The 23,543-nt window shown below is 36.0% G+C and overlaps 2 protein-coding genes across 5 annotated transcripts in view; one reads left to right on the top strand and one right to left on the bottom strand.

The window, feature by feature from the left end:
• LOC128237193 (mitogen-activated protein kinase kinase kinase 7-like) overlaps positions 1-10,520 on the bottom strand; it is a 21,346-nt gene extending 10,826 nt beyond the window's left edge. For both annotated transcript variants that reach the window (XM_052952500.1, XM_052952501.1), the window contains exons 1-11: positions 10,360-10,520; positions 9,784-9,963; positions 9,324-9,369; positions 8,938-9,076; positions 8,463-8,587; positions 7,690-7,818; positions 7,290-7,347; positions 6,701-6,773; positions 4,342-4,405; positions 2,721-2,935; positions 328-464 (exon numbers count right to left, since the gene is read on the bottom strand). In XM_052952500.1, coding sequence (XP_052808460.1) covers positions 328-464; positions 2,721-2,935; positions 4,342-4,405; positions 6,701-6,773; positions 7,290-7,347; positions 7,690-7,818; positions 8,463-8,587; positions 8,938-9,076; positions 9,324-9,369; positions 9,784-9,963; positions 10,360-10,419 — 1,226 coding nt within the window. In that variant the 5' untranslated portion in view covers positions 10,420-10,520. The remainder of the gene's footprint in view (positions 1-327; positions 465-2,720; positions 2,936-4,341; positions 4,406-6,700; positions 6,774-7,289; positions 7,348-7,689; positions 7,819-8,462; positions 8,588-8,937; positions 9,077-9,323; positions 9,370-9,783; positions 9,964-10,359) is intronic.
• Positions 10,511-23,543, top strand: LOC128237194 (uncharacterized). Of its 3 annotated transcripts, XR_008261520.1 has the most exons (12): positions 10,526-10,607; positions 11,635-11,797; positions 12,781-12,918; positions 13,851-13,991; positions 14,606-14,703; positions 15,320-15,461; positions 16,975-17,039; positions 17,604-17,638; positions 18,901-18,945; positions 19,112-19,219; positions 20,962-22,883; positions 23,072-23,543. XR_008261520.1 is itself a non-coding variant. In XM_052952504.1 (11 exons), the coding sequence occupies exons 2-11, from the start codon at positions 11,661-11,663 to the stop codon at positions 21,565-21,567; spliced, it is 1,515 nt and encodes a 504-aa protein (XP_052808464.1). In that variant the 5' UTR covers positions 10,511-10,572; positions 11,635-11,660; the 3' UTR covers positions 21,568-23,543. The 3 variants fall into 3 exon arrangements, 2 of the variants coding, with proteins under 2 accessions (XP_052808464.1, XP_052808463.1); XM_052952504.1 differs by having other exon boundaries at positions 10,511-10,572; positions 20,962-23,543; XM_052952503.1 differs by having other exon boundaries at positions 20,962-23,543.

Below are 23,543 nucleotides of genomic sequence, written 5' to 3'. Positions count from 1 at the left end.
ATCATGTTGAAATTGATGTGATGTCAATTAAACAAGTGGCAAATCATTGAAGAGCGGATTGTTTGAACATGATCAAAGTTTAATTGTCCAAGGGTGTGTTTTTTCAGTGTTGTAGTTAGATTATTGAAGTTAAAATTACTTAAAATAAGTGCAATATAAACATTGAATATTAAAAAAATACTGTTCATCTGTGTTTACATTTTATACTTTGATGAACCACAATACTAAACCAATAAATCCATAATCAGTTTAAACATTGTCAAAAGACAACAAGTGTAGTGTACTATTTTCACAAGTAATGACAAATCTCTGTACAAAACTGAAAACCTTTTCTGCAAGTCAAAATGTGCCCCTGGGCTATGTGTCCCGACCGGCGTGCCCGACCGAGGGCTGTGTGTCCCACTCAAGCTCTCGCGACTCGCAGCCAGGGAGGGCGGAGCACTCTTCTGTGCTAGGTTATCCTCCTGTGAACAATGTCGTTCTATATTACTTAACTTGATTTGGTCATAATCAGTTGGTGAAACGCCATAAGTTTAAGGCAAATTCCTTTAGAGGAAGAAAGCTAAAAGGAGGAAAACTAATTCTGAACAAAGATACTCAAAAACTTGAGGTTTAAAATTCATATCTACAAGCACTAGCTGATCTCTTATATTTTTATGAAAATTTCTGAAAACAAGAGCTGTCACAAAGACAGCGCGCTCGACTATTCCGCCGCATTTCAGTGTAAGGATTGAAAAGTTTTGGTGAAACATGCATGGATCACTGTTAGATTAGATTTCAATGCAATACATGATGTGCGGAGATATTAACATAAATGTGGTTACATGCAAAATTTTATCCAGAATTTTTAAGTGTAATAATAAAGGGCCATTATTTTAAAAACACAGTTATCTTACTTGATTATTCAATTAGGTTGGGTGGTTGAATACCATTGTATAAAGTCTCAATGCAATACATCAAGTAGTTGCTGAGATATTATCCTATGTGTGCTAACATGCAAGACCTTTACCAGAATTTCTAAGTAGCTTAATAAAGGGGCAAAAATTATATAAATTGAAAGATAGAGTTATCTTACTTGATTAAATAAGAAGGTAAAATGGTTGGGAGCCTGTGTGTAAAGTTTCAATGCAATACATGATGTATTTGCTGAAGCATTGACTTAAAAGTGGTTACATGCAAAACCTTAACCATAATTTCTATGTTGAATAAAAAAGGGGCCATTATTTGAATTTAATGCAAACTAGAGTTATCTTACTTGGTTATTTAAGTAGATTGGATGGTTGAGTACCATTTTATAAAGTCTCAATGCAATTCATCCAGTAGTTGCTGAGATATTAACCTATGTGTGCTTACATGCAAAACCTTAACCAGAATTTCTGAGTCAAATAATAAAGGGCCATTATTTGCATTAAATGAAAACTAGAGTTATCTAGCTTGGTAAATTAAGTAGGTTGGATGGTTGAGTACCATTGTATCAAGTCTCAATGCAATACCTCAAGCAGTTGCTGAGATATTAACCTGCAATACCTCAAGCAGTTGCTGAGATATTAACCTATGTGTGCTTGCATGCAAAACCTTAACCAGAATTTCTAAGTCAAATAATAAAGGCCTATTATTTGAATTAAATGCAAACTAGAGTTATCTAACTTGGTTAATTGAGTAGGTTGGATGGTTGAGTACCATTGTATCAAGTCCCAATGCAATACATCAAGTAGTTGCTGAGATATTAACCTATGTGTGCTTGCACGCAAAACCTTAACCAGAATTTCTAAGTCAAATAATAAAGGCCTATTATTTGAATTAAATGCAAACTAGAGTTATCTAACTTGGTTAATCAAGTAGGTTGGATGGTTGAGTACCATTGTATCAAGTCTCAATGCAATACCTCAAGTAGTTGCTGAGATATTAACCTATGTGTGCTTGCACGCAAAACCTTAACCAGAATTTTTAAGTCAAATAATAAAGGCCTATTATTTGCATTAAATGCAAACTAGAGTTATCTAACTTGGTTAATTGAGTAGGTTGGATGGTTGAGTACCATTGTATCAAGTCTCAATGCAATACCTCAAGTAGTTGCTGAGATATTAACCTATGTGTGCTTGCACGCAAAACCTTAACCAGAATTTTTAAGTCAAATAATAAAGGCCTATTATTTGCATTAAATGCAAACTAGAGTTATCTAACTTGGTTAATTGAGTAGGTTGGATGGTTGAGTACCATTGTATCAAGTCTCAATGCAATACCTCAAGTAGTTGCTGAGATATTTACCTATGTGTGCTTGCACGCAAAACCTTAACCAAAGGGTGACGCCGACGCTTGGGTGAGTAGTATAGCTCTCCTTATTCTTCGAATAGTCGAGCTAAAAACATGTAAGCCCTTATCTATCTACTTCATAGGAATTTTGAAAATCTATGTAAATGGTTTTATTAAGTTTTTTTACCATGGAGCTTACTGGTAGGTGATTTTCAATCACTGGCTTGACAGGATTTTTTTTGTTTTTCATTGTCAATTTTGGGTGTTATTCTACAGGTATCTATTTGTTTAAGTTGTTGTGTATCAAATTGTACTTTTATTATTATAACTATCAATTCATAAATTAATGATCTTATTTCGCCTATGAGGTAAGCAAAAATCAATAATTTCTGTAGCTTAATCCTTCTCAAGAAATAACAAGAGATCCAAAAACATAAAATGTATTATTTTCACTTAAAATTATTAACCTCAGGCACAGTTGTTGGAGCCTGTATTCTTTGAAGCATGTAGGGCGGCTGTTGGAGGGGTGGGTGGTGTACGTAGTCACCGCTGTGTCGCACCGTCTCACTGATGGTGCTGGTGCGAGACTCCGGGCCCGAAACCGCTGGCAGGTTGTTGGTGTTAATGGCACTCGAGGCATTTGTGGTGTACTGGGAACCAGTCAGCATGTGCGAACTGAAACCTGCAGGTTAAAAGGATGAAACATATAAGATAATTGACACTGCACAAACATCAAATTTTATATAACATTCAATTTTCTTGGAAGTAGTAAAATAGTTGATGCATTTTCATTTTTGTCAGAAGAGGCATCAGTCGACAAAATCTTGTGAGAGTTATGCCTCATGTTTTGTCATAGCAAACATAAGCAAAACGTGACATTTTTCTAGATTAAAATGGCCAATGTTACACCTTTGTATGCTGACCCCACAACACCACAGCAATGACATTACCTCTATTTTATTTCTTTAGAAAACAAATGTGCAAAAAATTAAATAGTTGTGCAATATCTTGGAAAAATAATATTTACACTCCTATGGCATTTTCTTAGATGAAAGCATATCCTTTAATTTGCCTTCATTTCCCGATGACCCAAACATCGTATCATAAAAAAGTTATCTTGATCATAAGTCGATGAATGTTACATGGCGGTAATATTTATGTGATGACAATGAAACAAATGGCAAATTACATACAATGTTCAATTTTGTTAGAAGCGTTATATTTTACCTGGCTGTAGCAGGATTATCCTGGAGAAAGTGTATAGAATGAGAGTGTATATTAACATTTAATATTTCAGAATTGCGATTCAGCTATGTATGACACATTTAGTCAGGGCATGGATAATTGCGAAGTTCTTCAGACATCACTTACCGTGCACTGATAAAACGTATTGAAACACAGACACACTGCAATACTAAACATTCAATCCTTAAATGAGCACCAGCAAAGAGCTTTTGAGTTTTCTGATAGTTCTTTCTAATAACTTACTGTAGTCCGGAGATTCGTCCAGTTCTTTCTAATCACTTACTGTAGTCCGGAGATTCGTCCAGTTCTTTCTAATCACTTACTGTAGTCCGGAGATTCGTCCAGTTCTTTCTAATCACTTACTGTAGTCCGGAGATTCGTCCAGTTTTTTCTAATCACTTACTGTAGTCCGGAGATTCGTCCAGTTCTTTCTAATCACTTACTGTAGTCCGGAGATTCGTCCAGTTCTTTCTAATCACTTACTGTAGTCCGGAGATTCGTCCAGTTCTTTCTAATCACTTACTGTAGTCCGGAGATTCGTCCAGTTCTTTCTAATCACTTACTGTAGTCCGGAGATTCGTCCAGTTCTTTCTAATCACTTACTGTAGTCCGGAGATTCGTCCAGTTCTTTCTAATCACTTACTGTAGTCCGGAGATTCGTCCAGTTCTTTCTAATCACTTACTGTAGTCCGGAGATTCGTCCAGTTCTTTCTAATCACTTACTGTAGTCCGGAGATTCGTCCAGTTCTTTCTAATCACTTACTGTAGTCCGGAGATTCGTCCAGTTCTTTCTAATCACTTACTGTAGTCCGGAGATTCGTCCAGTTCTTTCTAATCACTTACTGTAGTCCGGAGATTCGTCCTCATAGATGGGGTAAACCAGCGGCTCATCCGCCCCGGAGAAAAACTGCAATCAATGAGTATGATTATTGTTGTTCCGATGATCAATTATAATGAAAAAACAAATCAAAAATATTATCATCGCTGACCATTGATAGTAATTTTGTCATGATTGCTTATTGAAAAAAAATGTCCTTATACGTGCACAATAGGTTGATGCAAAAAATGTTAATTTTAATGCATAATCATGTTTAACTCATTTGACTTTAAAGCAACTGTGCACCAGAAGATCAATTTGCAAGAAAAAAAGAAAATTGTCGAAAACTGTCATAAACTTGGTATTAATGTGTACAATGCATTGAAACTTACTAACTGAAGTACCACATAGTTTACAATTTATTTAAGTTTAGCAGTTATTTCGTATTTTTCCATTAAAAAAGATTACTGGGTATATCTACCTAGTAGAATTCATTCCTTATGCATGATTGGCTAGTCTGTGTTATCGCATGATATTACCAACTTAGGTGTATAGCTTAATTATGTCACCCATATAGTGTAAGCTGTCGTAGCTCAGTGGATACGACGCTGTACTGCAATTTTGGCGACACGGGTTCGAACCCGGTCTCCAACACATATTTTTTTTTACATTTTGGTACTTTTTTTTACAATTATGATATCAAAGAGTTACACATTCTATTAAATAATTGTCCTGAGATTTGTTACAGAAAAAAGTACCAATCTGGTATACAGTCCCTTTAATGATCATAACAAAACAAAAAGCACATGATATGGGTAAAGATAAAAAAATATATAAGCCTTTATAAACATTATTTTAATTAATAGCTATGAGGCCACAAATTTCCCAGTTAAAAGAGAGCCAAAATATTGCTCATATTTTTTCACAACAGCCTTTATTTTGTGTCTTTAGGAATGGTTTTAGACAATTTTGGTATCCTTTTCTCTTCTATCAAAATTGATACACACTTTTAGACACCTTAATTTGAAATTAATGTTATTACATTTGAATGAAAATTTAACATAACTGAAAAGCCTGACATAAATGGATTATAAGAATGTATTTATAAAATAAGGCAGCCAAAATACAAATAGGATGAGTTCGTACATGAATGAAAATATGTGAATATCAATCGGTTTCAATCTCCAAAAGTGAATAGGAAAATTTGGTCTGATTCCCAACACTACATATTATCATACTAGGCATGCATGGGCAGATCTGGTTTTCGAAAGGAACCGAGCTCTGATGGATATCTAAATGCTGTACAAGTTTCATTGAGATACAATTAAAACTGAAGACTGTATCATGTTCACAAGCAATTGTTTACAGACGCACGGACGCACATACTACGTACACATTACCATCGCATAAGCTCGTCTTAGGCCAGTAGAGCTAAAAATGGTTTTGTTTGTAATTGCCATGTTTTACTCGGTTAATTCAACATTCCTTTAAAACTACAATGTAGTAAAGACATTTCCAGTACACACTTTGAAAAATAAATACATGTGGTTTTATAACAATTTGACATCATGTCAAAATTTATGCTACTCAAATGCTTTGAATCATGAGTATCATTGAAATTGAACTTGAAATTAACTTTAACAAGAATACCATGGAGCAAAGGCCAGAACCCATCAATACATGCCATATTTCAGGAGACCTCCCCAGGGGATTTTGTTCAGAAAAACCAAGAGATTTTGACAAGCCAATCTGATTTTTAACAAGTTAATAAAAAATGGGACAACATCTCATGCATGCCATATTTCTGGATAGCTTCCCTGGGGATTTTGCTCAGAAAAGCAGGGCATTATGATTGCCCTCAGCTAGGGAGATAAAATCATTAATCACTCCAACACAGGCAGTGTTTTTTTGCGTGTTCTACTTTTGAATGCATTTTAGTTTAATTAGCATTTCTTTTTATCTGAAATGCACTGTAGTGAGTAAATATGTTGTTAGAAATTGTATATGCTCAGGGTCTTCCCCAGATATTTTTCTTGATGCAACCAATGCTGGGGGATTGGTGTAGTCGAGTGTTAATTACGGCAACTGTTTTTTCTTCAGTCAAACAAGGAACACAACTTAATAATTATTAAAGACAGAGTTATGGGTCTTACTGAACATGTGTGTACTATCAATGGCAATAGCTGTACCAGGTTTCATTTTAATATCTTAAAAGTTTTCTTCAGTTATGACGAAGGTGAAAGTATTGGCAATACAAAGATTCCTACGCCAACAACACCACGGTTTTCACAATACCCAGACAGTCTTCCTCGAAAAACCCCCCAATAAGACATGAACTATCTACTGCACCAACAGGAAGAATGTTCAATGTATATGTATGTATACCTGGAACAAGTGTGACATGATTCTCGCCACATCGGCCATTGACGGTCTTTCCGGAGGATTGCCAGACCAACACCTGAAATTGGCAGACATACCTCTGTCTCTTCTTTACAACTTTTAAAGAATGATTCAACATCAAGCTTTAAATGTACAATATATCATTTTGATATAACTTATTTAATGATAGTCAGCCTAAATAATATACATTTTATGTAGATCGTAATTTAAGAGAGATTAAACAAAATTATCTGCATAAAAGATTTAAGAATATAATTTCATTTAACACATAGCAACGGAGCGAATAACAATGCTCGTCTCGTGCTTTTTCGTAAAACAAGGGGCATAATTCAACAATTATTCAAGCCAGAGATATTGAACAGCTTTATATGGGCACATTGTCTCTAACAACATGTGCACCAAGTTTCATTTGAATATCTTAGAAGGTTATTCAGTTCTGATAAAGGCAAAAGTTTTGCCCTACAACAACAATACTGACGCCATAAATGCCATGACAATACCTTGACTTATCATTTCAATAAAAACAGATGAGCAAAAATGACCAAGACTTGACTAACAATTTACCCCCACTGACCTGGTCATGAGCAGTTCCAGAGCTTTAGGCAAGTTTCTGATCAAAGGTGGACGAGTCCCTGAAATAGTTCATCATTATAACTATGACAACTCCTACAACTTAATAACATGTAATATTTCTATGCAATCTGACAATGCAAGTCAATAATGCTTATTCATTTATTTATTACTACTTTGCAAGTGCATCAATCTTAATTTGCTTCATTTCCATGTTACTCAATCTCTATGATATATTACAATAAACACCCCCCACCTCCTCTAACACATTAATTTTTTTTTAATACAGATCCTTCAACTTCAACTATCTATATACATTATACATAAAGCATATGGAATAAATATATTTTGTTATTTTGTCTTTTAAAAATCTAAATGCACAGATCCAAGAAAAATCAACGCACCATTGTGAACTGCCCACATGATCCTGAAGGCAGGTCCCCCGATCTCATCGAAGGGTTTTCTCCGTGTGAGCACTTCCCATAGGATGATTCCCCAGCTGAACACATCACACTTCTCGCTGTAGTTGCTACCTGTGAAAATATAAGAACAGCAGTGTAAACATTTGTGCAACCTGCAAAAATATGTCAACAGCAGTGTAAACAGTTGTGCTACCGGCGAAAATATGTCAACAGCCGTGTAAACAGTTGTGCTACCTGCGAAATATGTCAATAGCAGTGTAAACAGTTGTGCTACCTGTGAAATATGTCAATAGCAGTGTAAACAGTTGTGCTACCTGTGAAATATGTCAATAGCAGTGTAAACAGTTGTGCTACCTGTAAAATATGTCAATAGCAGTGTAAACAGTTGTGCTACCTGTGAAAATATGTCAACAGCAGTGTAAACAGTTGTGCTACGTGCGAAAATATGTCAACAGCAGTGTTAACAGTTGTGCTACCTGTGAAATATGTCAATAGCAGTGTAAACAGTTGTGCTACCTGTGAAATATGTCAATAGCAGTGTAAACAGTTGTGCTACCTGTGAAATATGTCAATAGCAGTGTAAACAGTTATGCTACCTGGCGTGAAGATCAAAATATGCGTAAAGCAGTGTAATCAGATATGCTACTTGCTAAAATAAGTGTAAAGTCATGTTAACAGTTATACTACCAGTGAAAATTTGTTAACAGTGGACACCCCAGCTAAAACTGTTATTTTGAACTCAACATGCAACATACCTTCAAACACTTCTGGAGCCATCCAGGCTGCACTTCCCTTGTTATTTGTCATGTGTGTCTGTATATCACACGCTGTACCAAAATCACAGATCTTCAACACCGTCCCTCCCATGATCAGCAACAGACTGAAGTACATTTTAGTTTACATCTCATACAAGTTCCAGGGTGCAAGATGGACTCCTATCTTTATATGAACTAACTACAGCCTTGCCCTGAGCTCTTGAATTGTTTCACTATATTTTTTTGTTCTTTTAGCATTAACCAACTCTATTAACTTTGAACATTTTAATATTAAAATGTAAGGGTAAAAAATAGCATTTAAGGTAGTGGAGATGACATTAATATCGATAACCATTCAACCAATTGAAAGAATGTATACCTGGACAACCAAAATTTAATGTAAGCAAATTCCGATTAGTAATGGTAAACTTAATATGATTTTAGAGCGAAGACTGTCAAAAGTTTGTCAGCTTACTTAGGAGGTTTGAGGTCCCTGTGTATTAGAGCCTTAGGCTTCATTGAGTGTAGATACTCGACCCCATTGGCACACTGGAGGGCCCAGCTCATAGCGTGGGCTGCTGTGTATGTCGGTTGGGGGCCCACACCATGCAGCACTGCGGATATAAAGGCGATGTGCGAGTGATATAAACAATGTACATTGCAAAAAATTGTTATAAACAGTAACGCATCTTCAACAATTTTTGTATATAAATAATAAATAAAATAAAAATGTCTAAAAAAACACAAACCCTAAAAATAAGTAAATAATTAAAGCTATCCATAAAAAAATAACAATCTACCGGGTAGATCTTAAATTTAGTTTTTAGCATTCAAGCTCTTGCTATCATTTTGAAATCCCACCATTGTACAATGATCCTCCCTCTGCATATTCCATAACCAAACATACCTGAAAAAAGGAGGAAAGATGTTTTTAACTATATTAACCTGTAAAGGTGACATCGATCAAAGCAGAAATTCCTTTTAATAAGAAATAATTTCAGAGAACATTCTGATCTACACTTGTTTCTTACAGGATTAAATTGTGAAGAAGACATGCAGTAGATAACTCTTGAGCCCATTCTCTCTACCATTTGACTTTGAGACTCAGACTCAGAAAGCAAACTTCTAATTTTGTGGTTAAAATGCTATTACAGGAGCAAAGATGGTAAAAAATGCTACAGTCAAGCACACATCTTTTGTCAAAATTAGTTATTTTATAGATATTTTGAAATACTTCAGATTCAAAAATCAGACTCAAGATGCAAGTAAATATGGACCTTGGTAAAGGAATGTTTCAGTAAGTGATGGAAATAAATCTAACCGGCGCTCGACTGCAAGCCCCATAAAGCTTCACAATATTTGGATGATTGACTCTTGACAGTTGCTTGAGCTCCGTAAGGAAAGCCTTCTTCTCACTCTCTGTCTCAATGATCTTTACGGCAACATCTTTACTTCGCCACTTTGCCCTGCTTACCACACCAAACGCACCTTTGCCAACAATCTATTCATGAATTCAAGAAAGTTACTTCAAAAAAGTATTATTATTATTAAGGATGGGAAAACATTGTGCATGATTATTTTCTAATGCTAAGACTAATACACTTCTTGAGTCAAGTCAAAAAGGGGTAAATATCAAATCATTTGGTATATCAAAATATTTTGGAAAATAAATCCTTGTATGATAAGCTCATCAGCAAATCTCTATACAAACTAGTATCAAAGTTATTAGAAACTATGTAAAATATCAGATATCAGTCATATCGGGAATTTTACAATGCTAAATACAACCCGTTGACAATTCTCATGAGTAAAGCTGACGCCTTGTTTGTCCGAAATGTAGTGAATCCGAAATTTATAAAACTACACAAAATATCAACATTTTATGACTAATTCTTGCCTCGTAGAAGCTGATTTCACTTGTTTCGATTTCCTCCACAAAGCCTTGCGAGGCATCCATGGCTTTGATCTTTGTTGAAACTACATTAAAGAAGAAAATGCCATCATAAATAGCTCTTTGTTGGAATTGGAAATTAATTGACAGTTAACTTCCGGTTTAAATTGGTCATTGAGCAGGCATGTTTATTAGCGTATTTTTTAGAGTTTTTGAAAGGTGATTGCTTGTTTGGTATTTTTTTCCTGTTGAAGGTATTTATTTTTTTATGTGTAACTTGTTTTTCATCGATGGTTTTGTCAGCTTATCAAATATTCGTTTTGGAACAGATCCAATTGTATGCAGTTATTCGGATACATTTTACAGGACTTTTTCGGATAAAATAATTTCGTAAATTTATTGCTTCGTTTGAGGAACAGTTGTACATAGCAGTTAAATTTGATGAATATTAATTTAATAATATGGAATATTTTATTAGTGTAGTTTTGTTCAAAGGGGAATTGTGCGTATTAAAGAAAACCTGGAAGGGAAAGTGTGCCCAGTGTGTGGCCCCTTATGCACCAATCAATTGTTACCACGCCCCCCCCCCCCCCCCCCGGTCCGTGGGTATACCGGAGATAGTGGGGGAAATGGGCCATGTTTTTACCTTGCAGTAAAGGGAGTGCGGTGGTTTTGTTTTCACGGGAGTGAAAATAGCGGGGTGTACCTACCACCTAAGATGTCCCTGGGGTGCGGGGGCATTTGGCAGGGATTTTTCCAGCAGTGTGTCCAAGCATGGAGGGAATTTACCAGGGATTGGCTGGACCAAAAGTCAAAGTCCTTGCTATTCCCTGGGGGGGGACTTGGTTACAATTGACTGGTGCATAACCCTAGATCACTGTAACATTAGCATGGTGCTTGACTATTTACTCTAAGATGCTGTCCAGGCTCTTTTTTAATGACGTTTCTTGACCTATTGAGCTAACTGGATGGCTGGTTCTTATTCACTCACACCGTTCATTCCTCCTGCATGCACCTTTGAGACTGATCCAGACACTCCTGGTTTTAACTCCTGAAACCAATAAATTTAACCTGAGCCAGGTGTGAGGCTCAAACACCTTACTGCCTGAACACTACTGACTGAGCTTATAAAACCAGGTTGTTGTCACCAACACCAAATCAGTATCTAGAAAAGTAGCTACAACTACTAGGATAGTACGTTTTATCAGGGTAAGAAATATATTTAGATGGTTGTAAACTTCTATTTGTTTACAGGGGTAATTTTATATTCATTTCCACCAGGTAAAAAAGTGGCTGTAGACCAAGTGATGGAAGAGTGGGGTGGGTCCAGTACCCCTCTTTGGGCGACAACCAATGTGACGATCGTCACTATCAACAGCACCCCGGCAACTGATGTCCTGGTTAGCGGATGCTTTACAAACTTCAACACTATAGCTTGTTTGAGGTATTGTCAGCTTTTAGAAATACTATCTAAAGACTATTAAAATTCTTTATTCACTTTTGCTAGGTACATGTACATGTTGCACTTCTAATAAAACAGCTTCTTATTGAGAGTTTTCAGATTTTGTAGTATTCTTCTGAAAATTGACCAGTCACCAGTTGCCATTCAAAAAAAGAGTTGACCCAAAACAGGATTGTATTTTATAATTCAATAAAAGCACATGGCTGATTGCCCAATGGATTACCACATAATAAAACCAATACAAATTATTGATCTTAGTTAGTCAATCAATCAAACACAAGAAAGATGTCTTAATCAAAATTTTAGTCTTATGATTTTTGTCAAACATTATGCCCTTGAGTGCCTCTTTGTTAGAAACATGTTGAAAAGTGTTATAAGAAGGAATTCATTGAGTATTTATGGTTGCACAAATTGTTTACAAAAGTGAAGGCAAACATTTCAAACTGTGAACTGCAGACAGAGTTTTCAGAAGACTGTTGTCTGTGACCTTGGACTTACTCACCTCAAGATTGACAGGGGTCATGTACTTGTCAAGGGATCCCTACCACTAAAGTTTTATGGTTCTACATGAAACTGTTCTGAAGTTAATGTGTAGACATTTTTTTTAAACTGGTGTCTGTAACCTAAATCTTTGACCTATGAACCATAAAACAATAGGGGTCATCTACTTTTCAAGGGCAACGTACCACTAGTTTCATGGTCTTAGATACAACCACGTAGCATTTATGACGCAATTTATCACGTGGTATACACACACTGGGCAAGGTACCACCGAAGTTTCTTAGTGCTTGTTCAAACCATTTTTGTGAAGATAAGACATGGTCTATTTACAGACCAACGTAGCAATATGCAGACCAATCAACCTTCATCGTACAAACATTTGCCAACCTAATATATTCCCCTTTTTATTGAAGGGGGCATTATAAGTATGTTATGAACAAATTAAATTAATTATTTTTCATCAGGGGTTCGCTGCTGTCATTCTTGGCGGTGCTGACAGGGGTGTTATGTGTCCTGAAGGTGATCAAACTTCACCGTGCCCAGCACCAGAACTGGCATCAGTACTTCATCTTTTACTGTGCCTCCCTCGAGTGCGCCATCGCGTAAGTTGAACATACCAAAATAATAAAATGTACAATGATGTAAAGTCATCTTCAGAGGCCGTGAATATGAAAAGTCTCACGTCTGACTCTGTTCAGACTTAAGTTGCAAAACTGCAAAGCTTCATTTATTCATGACAAAATTTGCTGAATTTTATTGCGATTTGAAATTGTACAGTTCGTTATATTAATTATTGTAAGACAAATGGAATAAAGTTGATTCTGCATGATTTAATAAAAGTGATTTTCTAAGTCTGAATCTGAGTATAGACTGGGATTTTAGACTGTTCGTCATGAACGTGGGCCCTTTTCATATGTTTTTCATAGCAAAAGTAAAGGTATTGTCATTGCCTTAATGTTGGCAGCGTAGCGAGAAACATTGCTTTGACTCTCCTTATGATTTGCCACACTTTGTTTCATCATTAAACAAGTGCATTTTACAAAATGTGAGTGTGTCTCTTTAAACATGTACTGTATATGTATACAGACTTTGCCCTTATAAGTGGTTGAAGCTGGTGCAGTTTCTCATTATAAGTTACTTACATAATTTTATATTTTCAGTTTGGTATATTTTACGTTGAACAGTAATGAACAGACTTTGCTAAAGGTAGTTAAAGGCAGAGCTATTTCTTATGATATATGCCTAAAAGATGCACTCTCAAAGATATACCATTTTTACAACTTTTTTATTTTTTGTCTTAGAAAGAGCAAATTTTTGCGTAAATATCATAATCTGCAATCCAATGATATATGATTGCTGACAAAAATCAGATTGTAGATTTTCATATTTTCATTGCGATCAAATTTTTTGTCAGCAGTCTTATATAAGTGGATGTTTTGCAAAAATTGGCTCGTTCCAAGACAAAAAATAGAAAAAAGTTGTTAAAACGTTCAATCTATGAGAGTGCAGCTTAATTTTTTTAACTATGTTTCAGGGCCGTGCACTTCACATTAAACATGTATGTACAGATGGACTTTGCACTGCAGTGGTTGAAGCTGGCCCAGTTCCTTGTTATGTGTCACTTTTACTGGGTGCTGGCCACCCGGGCTCTTCGCAGGGAAATGTGGTCAAAAAGGTTGTAGAACTCACGGGCCGGTTCAATTAATAATCTTAGGAGTGATTTCCAATCCTGGGGCTGTATTCAATTAACATATTAGATTGAACTTCAGATAAAAGTGAAATCTGGCTGTTTAGACTGGACTATAAGATAAATTGGCCAATGAAAACTCTTAGATTTTGCTCCTTTAGCTCAATCTAGGTTGTTTATTGAATACAGTGCCAGAAGAGACTTTCACCGGTGTAAAACTACAGCTGACCAATCACTCCTTAGTAGCGTTCTTGATGAAACGGTTCCCTGGTTATTTCTCATATTATCGTAGCTAAGGACAAATTAAAACAATTATACTCAAATTTAACAAGAATTTTTTTAGCTTTTTTTCAGCTCATATATTTTGAAGAAAAAAATTGTTTAGTTACTTCCCTTAGTCAATTTGGAAAAACAGATAGACCTTGGTGTTTTAACTTTATAACAGATAAAGATTTTTGCATGAAACTTGGTACATATGTTTACAACAATCTGAACAGATTTGAACTCTGAGTGTTGTAGACACCCTAGAACTTTCCAATAGTGAGTAACATATGATGTTATATATCTGCTAGTTTTGTGTTTATACATATTTCCCGTTGCAGGTTTTTAATCCCGTTCCTTGCAGTAGCTTGTTTATACTTTACCACTGTGGCAACACTCGGCATTGTGGAAATCACTAACACATTCTCTGAGTGCTTTCGTAAGTATTAGTCATTGTGTTCACTGAATTTTATAGAACTGAGGATTTGCTTTGTCAATGATATTGCTTCTTCATTTATTCTTTCCACAAAAAGGATGCAATATTTGATCAGACATGTGAACCTCTGGCAGTGCCGGAGAGGTAGAATTGTTTCTCCAGAGACTGAGAGGGGTAGATTTGGGTCAATGGAGGTAGATTTTGCAGAATTAAAACTGAGAAAATGTCTAGTCAACAATCCTTCCATATATACATCTGTTTTACCAGCGGTGGACGGGAAGATTTGGGTCGGCGTCCAATATGTTGGAATATGTAATATCTTGGATGAGTTTGATACCCAGATATATCACTAATTCAACTGAGAGTAATAGCCCTTTCATTATAGAAATAACCTCATATGGTCAGAATGTGTAATGGCAGAATTTCTCAGACAAGTTTGATAACCAGCCATATGGGTCTAGTTTCTCAAGAGTTATCACCCTTTAATTATAGAAATTATGTGAAAATGGGTCTTGTCCGATCAATGATTTAAAGTTAAAAAGAAAGAGTAAAATAAGACATTGTTGAGGAGATTTGAATTCTCCATCATTTAATAATCAAACGTTGTATCACATTACAGAGCCCTATTGGTTGATGATGTCATCAGCAGAGTTTCTGATAGTACAGCTGTTCTGCGTGGCGGGATTCTACATTACCCGACGTCTTAACGAGATTTCTACTCTTGACTCATTACGTAGAGCACAGAAACGGGACCTCTGGTGGTAGGCTATCATAGCATGTTTTTATAGAAAGCTACTAGTTTTGGCTCTTCCCTTTTTTTTTAAGAAAAATGTCTAGGTATCATCATAGTCTTTGCATTGTTGTTGGGCAAAAATTGATCCCTGAACTTTAACTATGCTGGGCAGAAGACTAGCAAATCCTAATATTAAGATTGACGAGTTATGCCCCTTGATCCAATATGAAAACAGAATGTAGGGTTTTAGCCAGGTTTTAAGAGGACAGAGTGCTACAGAAAGGGGACAGGGTGTTACAGAAAGGGGACAGGGTGCTACAGAAAGGGGACAGGGTGCTACAGAAAGGGGACAGGGTGTTACAGAAAGGGGACAGGGTGCTACAGAAAGGGGACAGGGTGCTACGGAAAGGGGACAGAGTGCTACAGAAAGGGGACAGGGTGCTACAGAAAGGGAACAGGGTGCTACAGAAAGGGGACAGAGTGCTACAGAAAGGGGACAGGGTGCTACAGAAAGGGGACAGAGTGCTACAGAAAGGGGACAGGGTGCTACAGAAAGGGGGCAGAGTGCTACAGAAAGGGGGCAGGGTGCTACAGAAAGGAGACAGGGTGCTACAGAAAGGGGACAGGGTGCTACAGAAAGGGGGCAGAGTGCTACAGAAAGGGGACATGGTGCTACAGAAAGGGGACATGGTGCTACAGAAAGTAGACAGGGTGCTACAGAAAGGGGGCAGAGTGCTACAGAAAGGGGACGGGGTGCTACAGAAAGGGGACATGGTGCTACAGAAAGGGGACGGGGTGCTACAGAAAGGGGACGGGGTGCTACAGAAAGGGGACAGGGTGCTACAGAAAGGGGACAGGGTGCTACAGAAAGGGGACAGAGTGCTACAGAAAGGGACAGAGTGCTACAGAAAGGGGACAGGGTGCTACTGAAAGGGGACAAGGTGCTACAGAAAGGGGACAGAGTGCTACAGAAAGGGGACAGGGTGCTAAGGGACAAAGGGCCACATTGTATCAGGCAGTGAATAATGAAAGCATTATGAAAAGCAATTTATTTCAGGTTTCACGATCAAATATGTAATGTTTGTTTGAATTTTTCGGTCGTCAAATTTCAAGTTTTAATCAAAACAAAACTAATATTTTATAATTTTAAGCATTTATTTCTTTGAAAGCATGAGGATGCTCATTCTGGTCGTCATGAAGGCAGAAGGGTGCTTTCAAAAAATGACAGGGTTCAGCACCCTCCCATAACCCTCTAGCTAAAACACTAAGAATGAGTCTTGGCCTTAGCTTCCGACGCTTTCTTTCTGGGGATTTTTGCACCTCTGACTCACTGGAGCAATTACTATGGAAAATGTATGGCTGTGTCAATGTTGCGCCTTGTATATCAAATATTAAATAAAGATCATTGTCCACTAATCAATAATTTCATTTCTTGACCGCTTTAAAGAAGGTGTATTCGGATAGGGTGTGAATTTTTTGTCCATGAATCACCAATATCACTTCCAACAAGTTTTAATATTTCTAACCTTCTTTTCTTTCAGTATTGTGATCGTGTTTGAGATATCCGCCCTCATAGGAATGCTGTATGATTTGGTGTTGAGAGTCAGTAAGTATTGCTTATATGCTTATTCACATCTGACAGACGCACACCTCTAGTACCAATAGTGCATACCATTTATAAACAAGCCCAGCTAAATAAATGCCAGAATTTAAGCAAACCCAGAAAGCATTTTTCCAGTGCAGATCTTCCGTGCTCATGTTAATTTCGACTTTCAATAACCGTATCAACTGACATTGTTTCCTATATGTACATATTTTTGCTATCTTTAGAGCTGTTTCAGCACTGTTTTTAATATATTAAAGGCAGGATGAATTGTCCATATTTATTTAAAACGTGAAATATCTGTGAAACATTTTACACAACTAAAAAACGAAAGAATAATTGTTAACTGATGTTAAGATGTAATAAAACTCCAAAGAAGGAAGATTGGCCAATAATAATGTAGTAAAATATGGGGCTGTTTCATTAATAACCCTTGGGAGCGATTTTATACTACTCTTGAAAAAAGACATGAAATTCCTCCTAGGAGTCTTAATGAAATGGCCTTGATCCTGGTGTATGTTTATGTAAGCAGATTGTTTACTTGACATTTGTTTCTGTGTTTTTCAGTACGGAACCAAGCTGAAGGCTGCAGCGCAATATTTGTACGTAAATAACGTAGGATAGTCTCATATAATGGTGTTTGTTTATCACACATAGCTTACAAACAATATAGGATGTTTGGTGTTTATTTCCCCCTTTGAAGGTATGATACGCAACATTTTCTGATAAAGCTGTGCCTGTTTTTCACACATGGTTGACGCACGATAGTGTTTGTTATGAGATTTCATAGTTTGCTCCCTTCATGTTTGTAAAAACAAGAAATCACATTGAACTTACTAATTTAAAAGACCCTCAGAAATGTCATGCTGTGAACGGACATGACTGTTGTTATTTTGTAATTTACTGGTATAATGTCTACTTATTTTGTAAATATTCATCCATATTCTATCCATGGCTTATGCCAATTTGCCTTAATAGACCAATAAACCAGCTTTGACAAGTTATACTCACTTTAAAATGTGTGTTAAGCTCATTTGACTTAATAGATTAAAAAAACATATTTTTTGTGTACAGATAAAAAATATTACCGTATGATACTGTTCATAGGACCCTAGCATAAATAGGACGCAGTCAAAAAATAAGTGAATAATCGGGTAAAAAATCTTTAAAACCATAGATAGGATGCGGTAAAAAAATGTAAAAATAAACAGACTCCATTTTTGTTTTAACGAAAGTTATTGAATCGTGAAGGTGGCAAGGGTTACTAAATAGAATTTAATTTAATTACAATTTTTTAGAATTTACAATAATCTGGGGTAAAAAAGTGCGTCCTATGCATAATATAATACGGTACAGCACATGAACATAAATATTAAAATAACAATAATAAAAATCAGGATTTAACTAAATCCATCAATTGATGTGAGTTATGTCTCTTTGATGTTAAAATGTAGGCAAACACATTTTTTCCAATTATTTCTCTATTAAAGCAAATTCGACCAGAAATAGGCTTTGGCAAAATAATGTCGGAAACCTTATTCTATAGATAGCACGCAAGCATTGTTTCCAGTGAAATCCGGGGCTAAAATGTGTGTCCTATGCACAGTATAATACAGTAGCCTTTGTAAATGGGGTTTTCAATTTATAGCTACATTGCAACAAATTCTCCATGTATGAAAAAATCCAATACTATTGCTAGTATTTTTATCTGAACACAAATCATATGCTTTGTTTTGTTTTCATCATTTAAGTGAAATGAGTTAAACATAATAATGCACTGAATTTAATAGGTTTCCTTTGTGCATCTGTCAAGACATTTTACCTGTAAGAGCAAGGAATGATTTCTGTTTAACTCTATTTTCAGAACCATGGCCAGACTTTGTTTACCATTATATTCTTCTTTTTCATGGTAAGATATTAAGTACATGTACATGTCATCACTTCTTACTTAAGAAATGACCTGAATCTAGGTGCACCTCTTTAAGCAAACATAGAGCGCTTTGTCAAAGTGCTCCTTACTCAGTCAATGACCTGGATCAAGGTGCGACTCTCAGCTCTTGGCTTTATCTCCGCAGGTAGCAAAGTTGCTGGCCCCTATCTGGGTGATGTTGTTGGTGTTCCAGCCGACACCACAGGTTATTGTGGAGAATGATGACCTTGTTCCTGCGCTCACAGATGATGGGGTAATAATAACACTGGGAATTATGATATAGTTATTTTAAACAGTGGTTATTTGTGATAATAGTAAATCAAACATAAGTATTGAATCAGATAAATAAGTAATAATTATTGTGAATTTAAATGGGCTAAACAGCAGTGTATAAGAATAATTTTACAGAATTGAGAAATAACCAAAATATGTCTTTTTCTGAGTCTCTCTATAATCAAGTCGTTGTTGCATAATGTTAAACATGTGGTTTGAAATTTTGCAACACTATGAAATTAAAGTGATGCTCGTATTTATAATCAATATAACAAACATCAATTTTGAGTGATAAATCTTTATTACTGTGAAATCATTTATATTCGTTGGCTTGAAATTTCGTGGTTTGCCGAAAAATTACAATTTGGTGGGTACTTGAATTCGTGGTTTTTCATTTTTGAACTGTGATCGTCCTAGATCGTCTGCGTTATCTCAACGTGCTGGCCCGTGATTTCCGTCTTCTACTTCACACGGTTTATGACACTGGCTATAGTGGTACGACATGCCAATTAGTGCATATACCCATGTCCATTATCGATTTAATTGGAAATTAAGGTCATATAAGAAGATGTACCCTGATCAAAAAATACAGATAGGCGAAGCCATTGAATGCCAATAAGGAATTTTGCAAACTGTGAAAACACCGAGAAGGTCCGTATATTTGAGAAAACAATCCCAAAAGATAACTGATGTTCAATATTTATTCACATGTTTTTGTTTAATTAGTGTATTGAATGCGTTGTTTTGTAGATTGTCACGTTGGGTGCTCAAAACCTTCAATATAATCGATTATTTGTTTCATTGAAGAAAAGAATCAAGAACGGACACTCATCACTTACACTTGTTAGCCTGGAGATTTTCATGAACAGCACACGTTTAGGCACGCGCTTCTGTCATTTGGTTCTTAAAACACATTAAAATGATTTGGTTTATTATTTTTTAAAGGCAGTTATAATATATTAACAAAATGATAATAAGATATACAGTGAGACGTATATTAACCTGTATACTGCGGCCTCAGTGTAATGAAAATCTAGAGTATGTACATAACGTGGCAATTGAAAAAGTGAATAATGGGTCTATATTTCGTGGGATCTTGAATTCATGGATCAACCAACCCACGAACACCACGAACATTAATGCCCCACGAACATTAATGATTTCACAGTAATTAGTAAATAATGCATTATTGAAAATTACTAAGAGTGTTACTGTGTAATAGCTGAAAACCCACAATATTAAAATAAATGACGGGTGGGTACTAAAAGAATTACTGAGATCAACGATGATCTCATAAGGTAGAAACACTGTGATTTCTGCACCTATCTGTCACATTAAACACAGTGTCCTTCATAACAAGTCTACTCCCATGAATAATTGAGAAAGACTAACATAGTTTGATTAGCATGTCTGGAGCTCTTTAAAAGTATATTTTCCAGCTCTTTAAGGAAAAGTACACTCCTCAAAATTGTGAATAATGATGGCATTTGCATCAATCTTGGAATTACCATTCAACATGAACATTCCACCATGTTTGTATTTTTTGTTCCTCTGTTATTGGGAAACCCTAGACTGCATTATGAATGGGTTTGATCTTTGGCCACTACAAAAGGGCCATAAAACCCCTTGAAATATAATTATATTGTTATGATTTTAAGAAGTATTAAAGCATGACCCCTTTACTTGCAATAGAATGGTAGATTCCAAATATCTTCCTTGCAGAACTCAGCGTTCAGTGGTTCTGACGAGCAGTATCGACAACTGTATCACCCGACGGAGAACTACCGTACGCTGACGTATGACACACCCACCTCTCGTTCTCCAGTATCCCATTACACTCCGGCCAGTCCTGTGGGCAGTGTCAACACTGTTGTGAATGGGACCCCGGGGACACAGTCCAGGCCTGGCGTCACTCATCTGACCTCTATACGTGAAGAGCTGCACTCCAAATCATCCAGCCCACATTCACAAGGAAGATCGGGAAAAAGTGTCGGCATTGTCAATCCAATGCTACATCAGTCACAGCCTAGGGAAAGTGTAGGTGGAGTGGTGAATAAAGGATTAATTGATGATGAAGGTTTTGTTAAAAACGGGTCAACTAGTAATGCTGTGGCTGGGAACCAGGCAAATCAATTAAACCAACCAATCAGGAATGGGGACAAGGCCCAGCCACTAATAGAAACTCAAGGGGGAGGGGCTATAGTTGAGGGAAATCCATCTAATGTTGCTATAGCATCTGAGAACAGAGGGGATGGTCCGAGATTTACAATAGAAAGTGCGGATGAAGATTCTGACTCCTCGCCTCCAAAGGCAAAGTTCCTTATTTGATATATCCAGTCATGGTCAATGACAGTTACATGGTCAAAGGCAATAAGAATTCATACTCTTGATTTGTTTTTTAATGGACAATGACATATAGATATAGTTCTTATAAATAATCAGTGCTCCAGCCAGGCTTTGAAAAGGGCACGGTGCTAGGTGAAAAGGGGTACTTTTGATGTACATTAAATGAGGCTTAACGGGGCACTTGCAAGAGTCAATTTTCAAGTCTTATTGTGTATGTGTTGTAACTACTATCAATACTAATAATTTGTTATGAGTACCTCAGCTGTTATCTTCTCTTTAATGTCAAAATTATGTATTTTTAAAATAATTTATTATTTATACTTATTTCTGAAAATTGACTCAAATGAAAGGGCACAGCAGGGTGTAGGAAAAGGCACTAGGGTGCTGGGCAGCAGGGTGACCCAACCTGCCATTCAGGCCTAGCTGGAGCACTTTTATAAAGAATATGACATAAGCAAAAACAATGATGTCATAGTTGTTACTAAAAATAGAACTGCATTTCCTATGGTGAAATGTGCAATTAAGGTCATGGGAACTTTAAAGATGCCGGTAATTAACATTTCTGTTTTCTTTAAAACATATTTGAAGTGATTATTCAAAAGGTTACTATGCCCAAGGTGTTCAGAACTTTGTTTAAGTTAATAATGTGATTAACAAAATCATTTTTTTTTTCAATATTGAAATATTTGATGATGTGTTAATGTATTTAAATAAAACTAGTACAGCTTAACCCTTTACTTCATAGATACGCAATTTTACTTATCTATCCATAGCTTCATAGATACGGATCTTAACGTTTTATCCATAGCTTCATAGATACGTAATCCTACGTATTCATAATGTAGGGGCATTTATTTTCATACCTGATGCTTGTTTATGCGCTATAAATTCATATTCATGAAGTATAAACATCGATAAATACAATGCACTAAAAAAAACACTATGTTACTATTTAAAGAATTTCGGAAAATCGCAAAATAAGGTCACTGGTATCAAAGATGCGTAAAACGTTGACTGCGCAGGTTTGTGGGCATTCCTGTCTCGTTTTCCTCGTGGAAATTTACACAATACTGCAAGTTATAATTAACTACCAATAATACAACTATATTTTATTGATCACGCGCCTGACGTCACAGGTCATGGTTCGAAAACGTGTCAAAATGTCGGCCATGTTGGATAAACAAAAAATCATCTGGCTTGTATAAACAAAGGCCATAAATCATTATATGGGACATATGTGTCACTTCTGTTTCGCTAATCCGGTCATAAAAATGCGCATCTGCTTCTACAAATTGAAAGTAAGTACAAATGTGTTATAAAATAATGACTATCCCTATTGTTAAACTTTGACATGACCCAATTTAACATCGATCAGCTGTTGAAACACGTGTTTTCGAATACACAAGAATGCAATGTAGAGCTAATTTCTGCCCTTGTTAACTTCAGTTTAAAACAACATTCCTGAATGATGTCATTTATATTTCAGTGTTTGTCTGACGAATCGGAACATTCTGGCTTCAATTAAAATGAGTTTGAGACATTGAGTACGACGTCGAGAATTCAGACCTCGGCGTCACGCACACAAGGATACGAGAAATGAGGATTTTTAAAATCAAACCCAAATGACAATACATGGACATGCAATAAACGATATAAATTTAGTAAACAATAACATGCAGGCCTCATTTAGTAGTTGAATAATAACTTTATTTGTTCATTGTAGTGTTAAATAACCGAAAGTTATACGTACTGTGACTGTTGATCAACTTTTTTTTTCTTTTGTATCATATATATAAATATACCGTGCTTCTTTGTTGTGAACTATTTTTTAATTCTGTCCATCTTTGTTTCAATTCAGGTTGCATTAAATGAATTATAAAAATATGTTGTTTATATAATATTTCGTGTTATGTTTGATAAATAAAAGTGTAATAAAAATTAATTTTCATCAAATTTGA

The sequence above is a fragment of the Mya arenaria genome, chromosome 6 (genome assembly GCF_026914265.1).
Source record: "Mya arenaria isolate MELC-2E11 chromosome 6, ASM2691426v1".
Classification (NCBI taxonomy): Eukaryota; Metazoa; Mollusca; class Bivalvia; order Myida; family Myidae; genus Mya; species Mya arenaria.
Note: the sequence above shows the minus strand (reverse complement) of the source record. Positions and strands in the feature narration are given on the sequence as shown.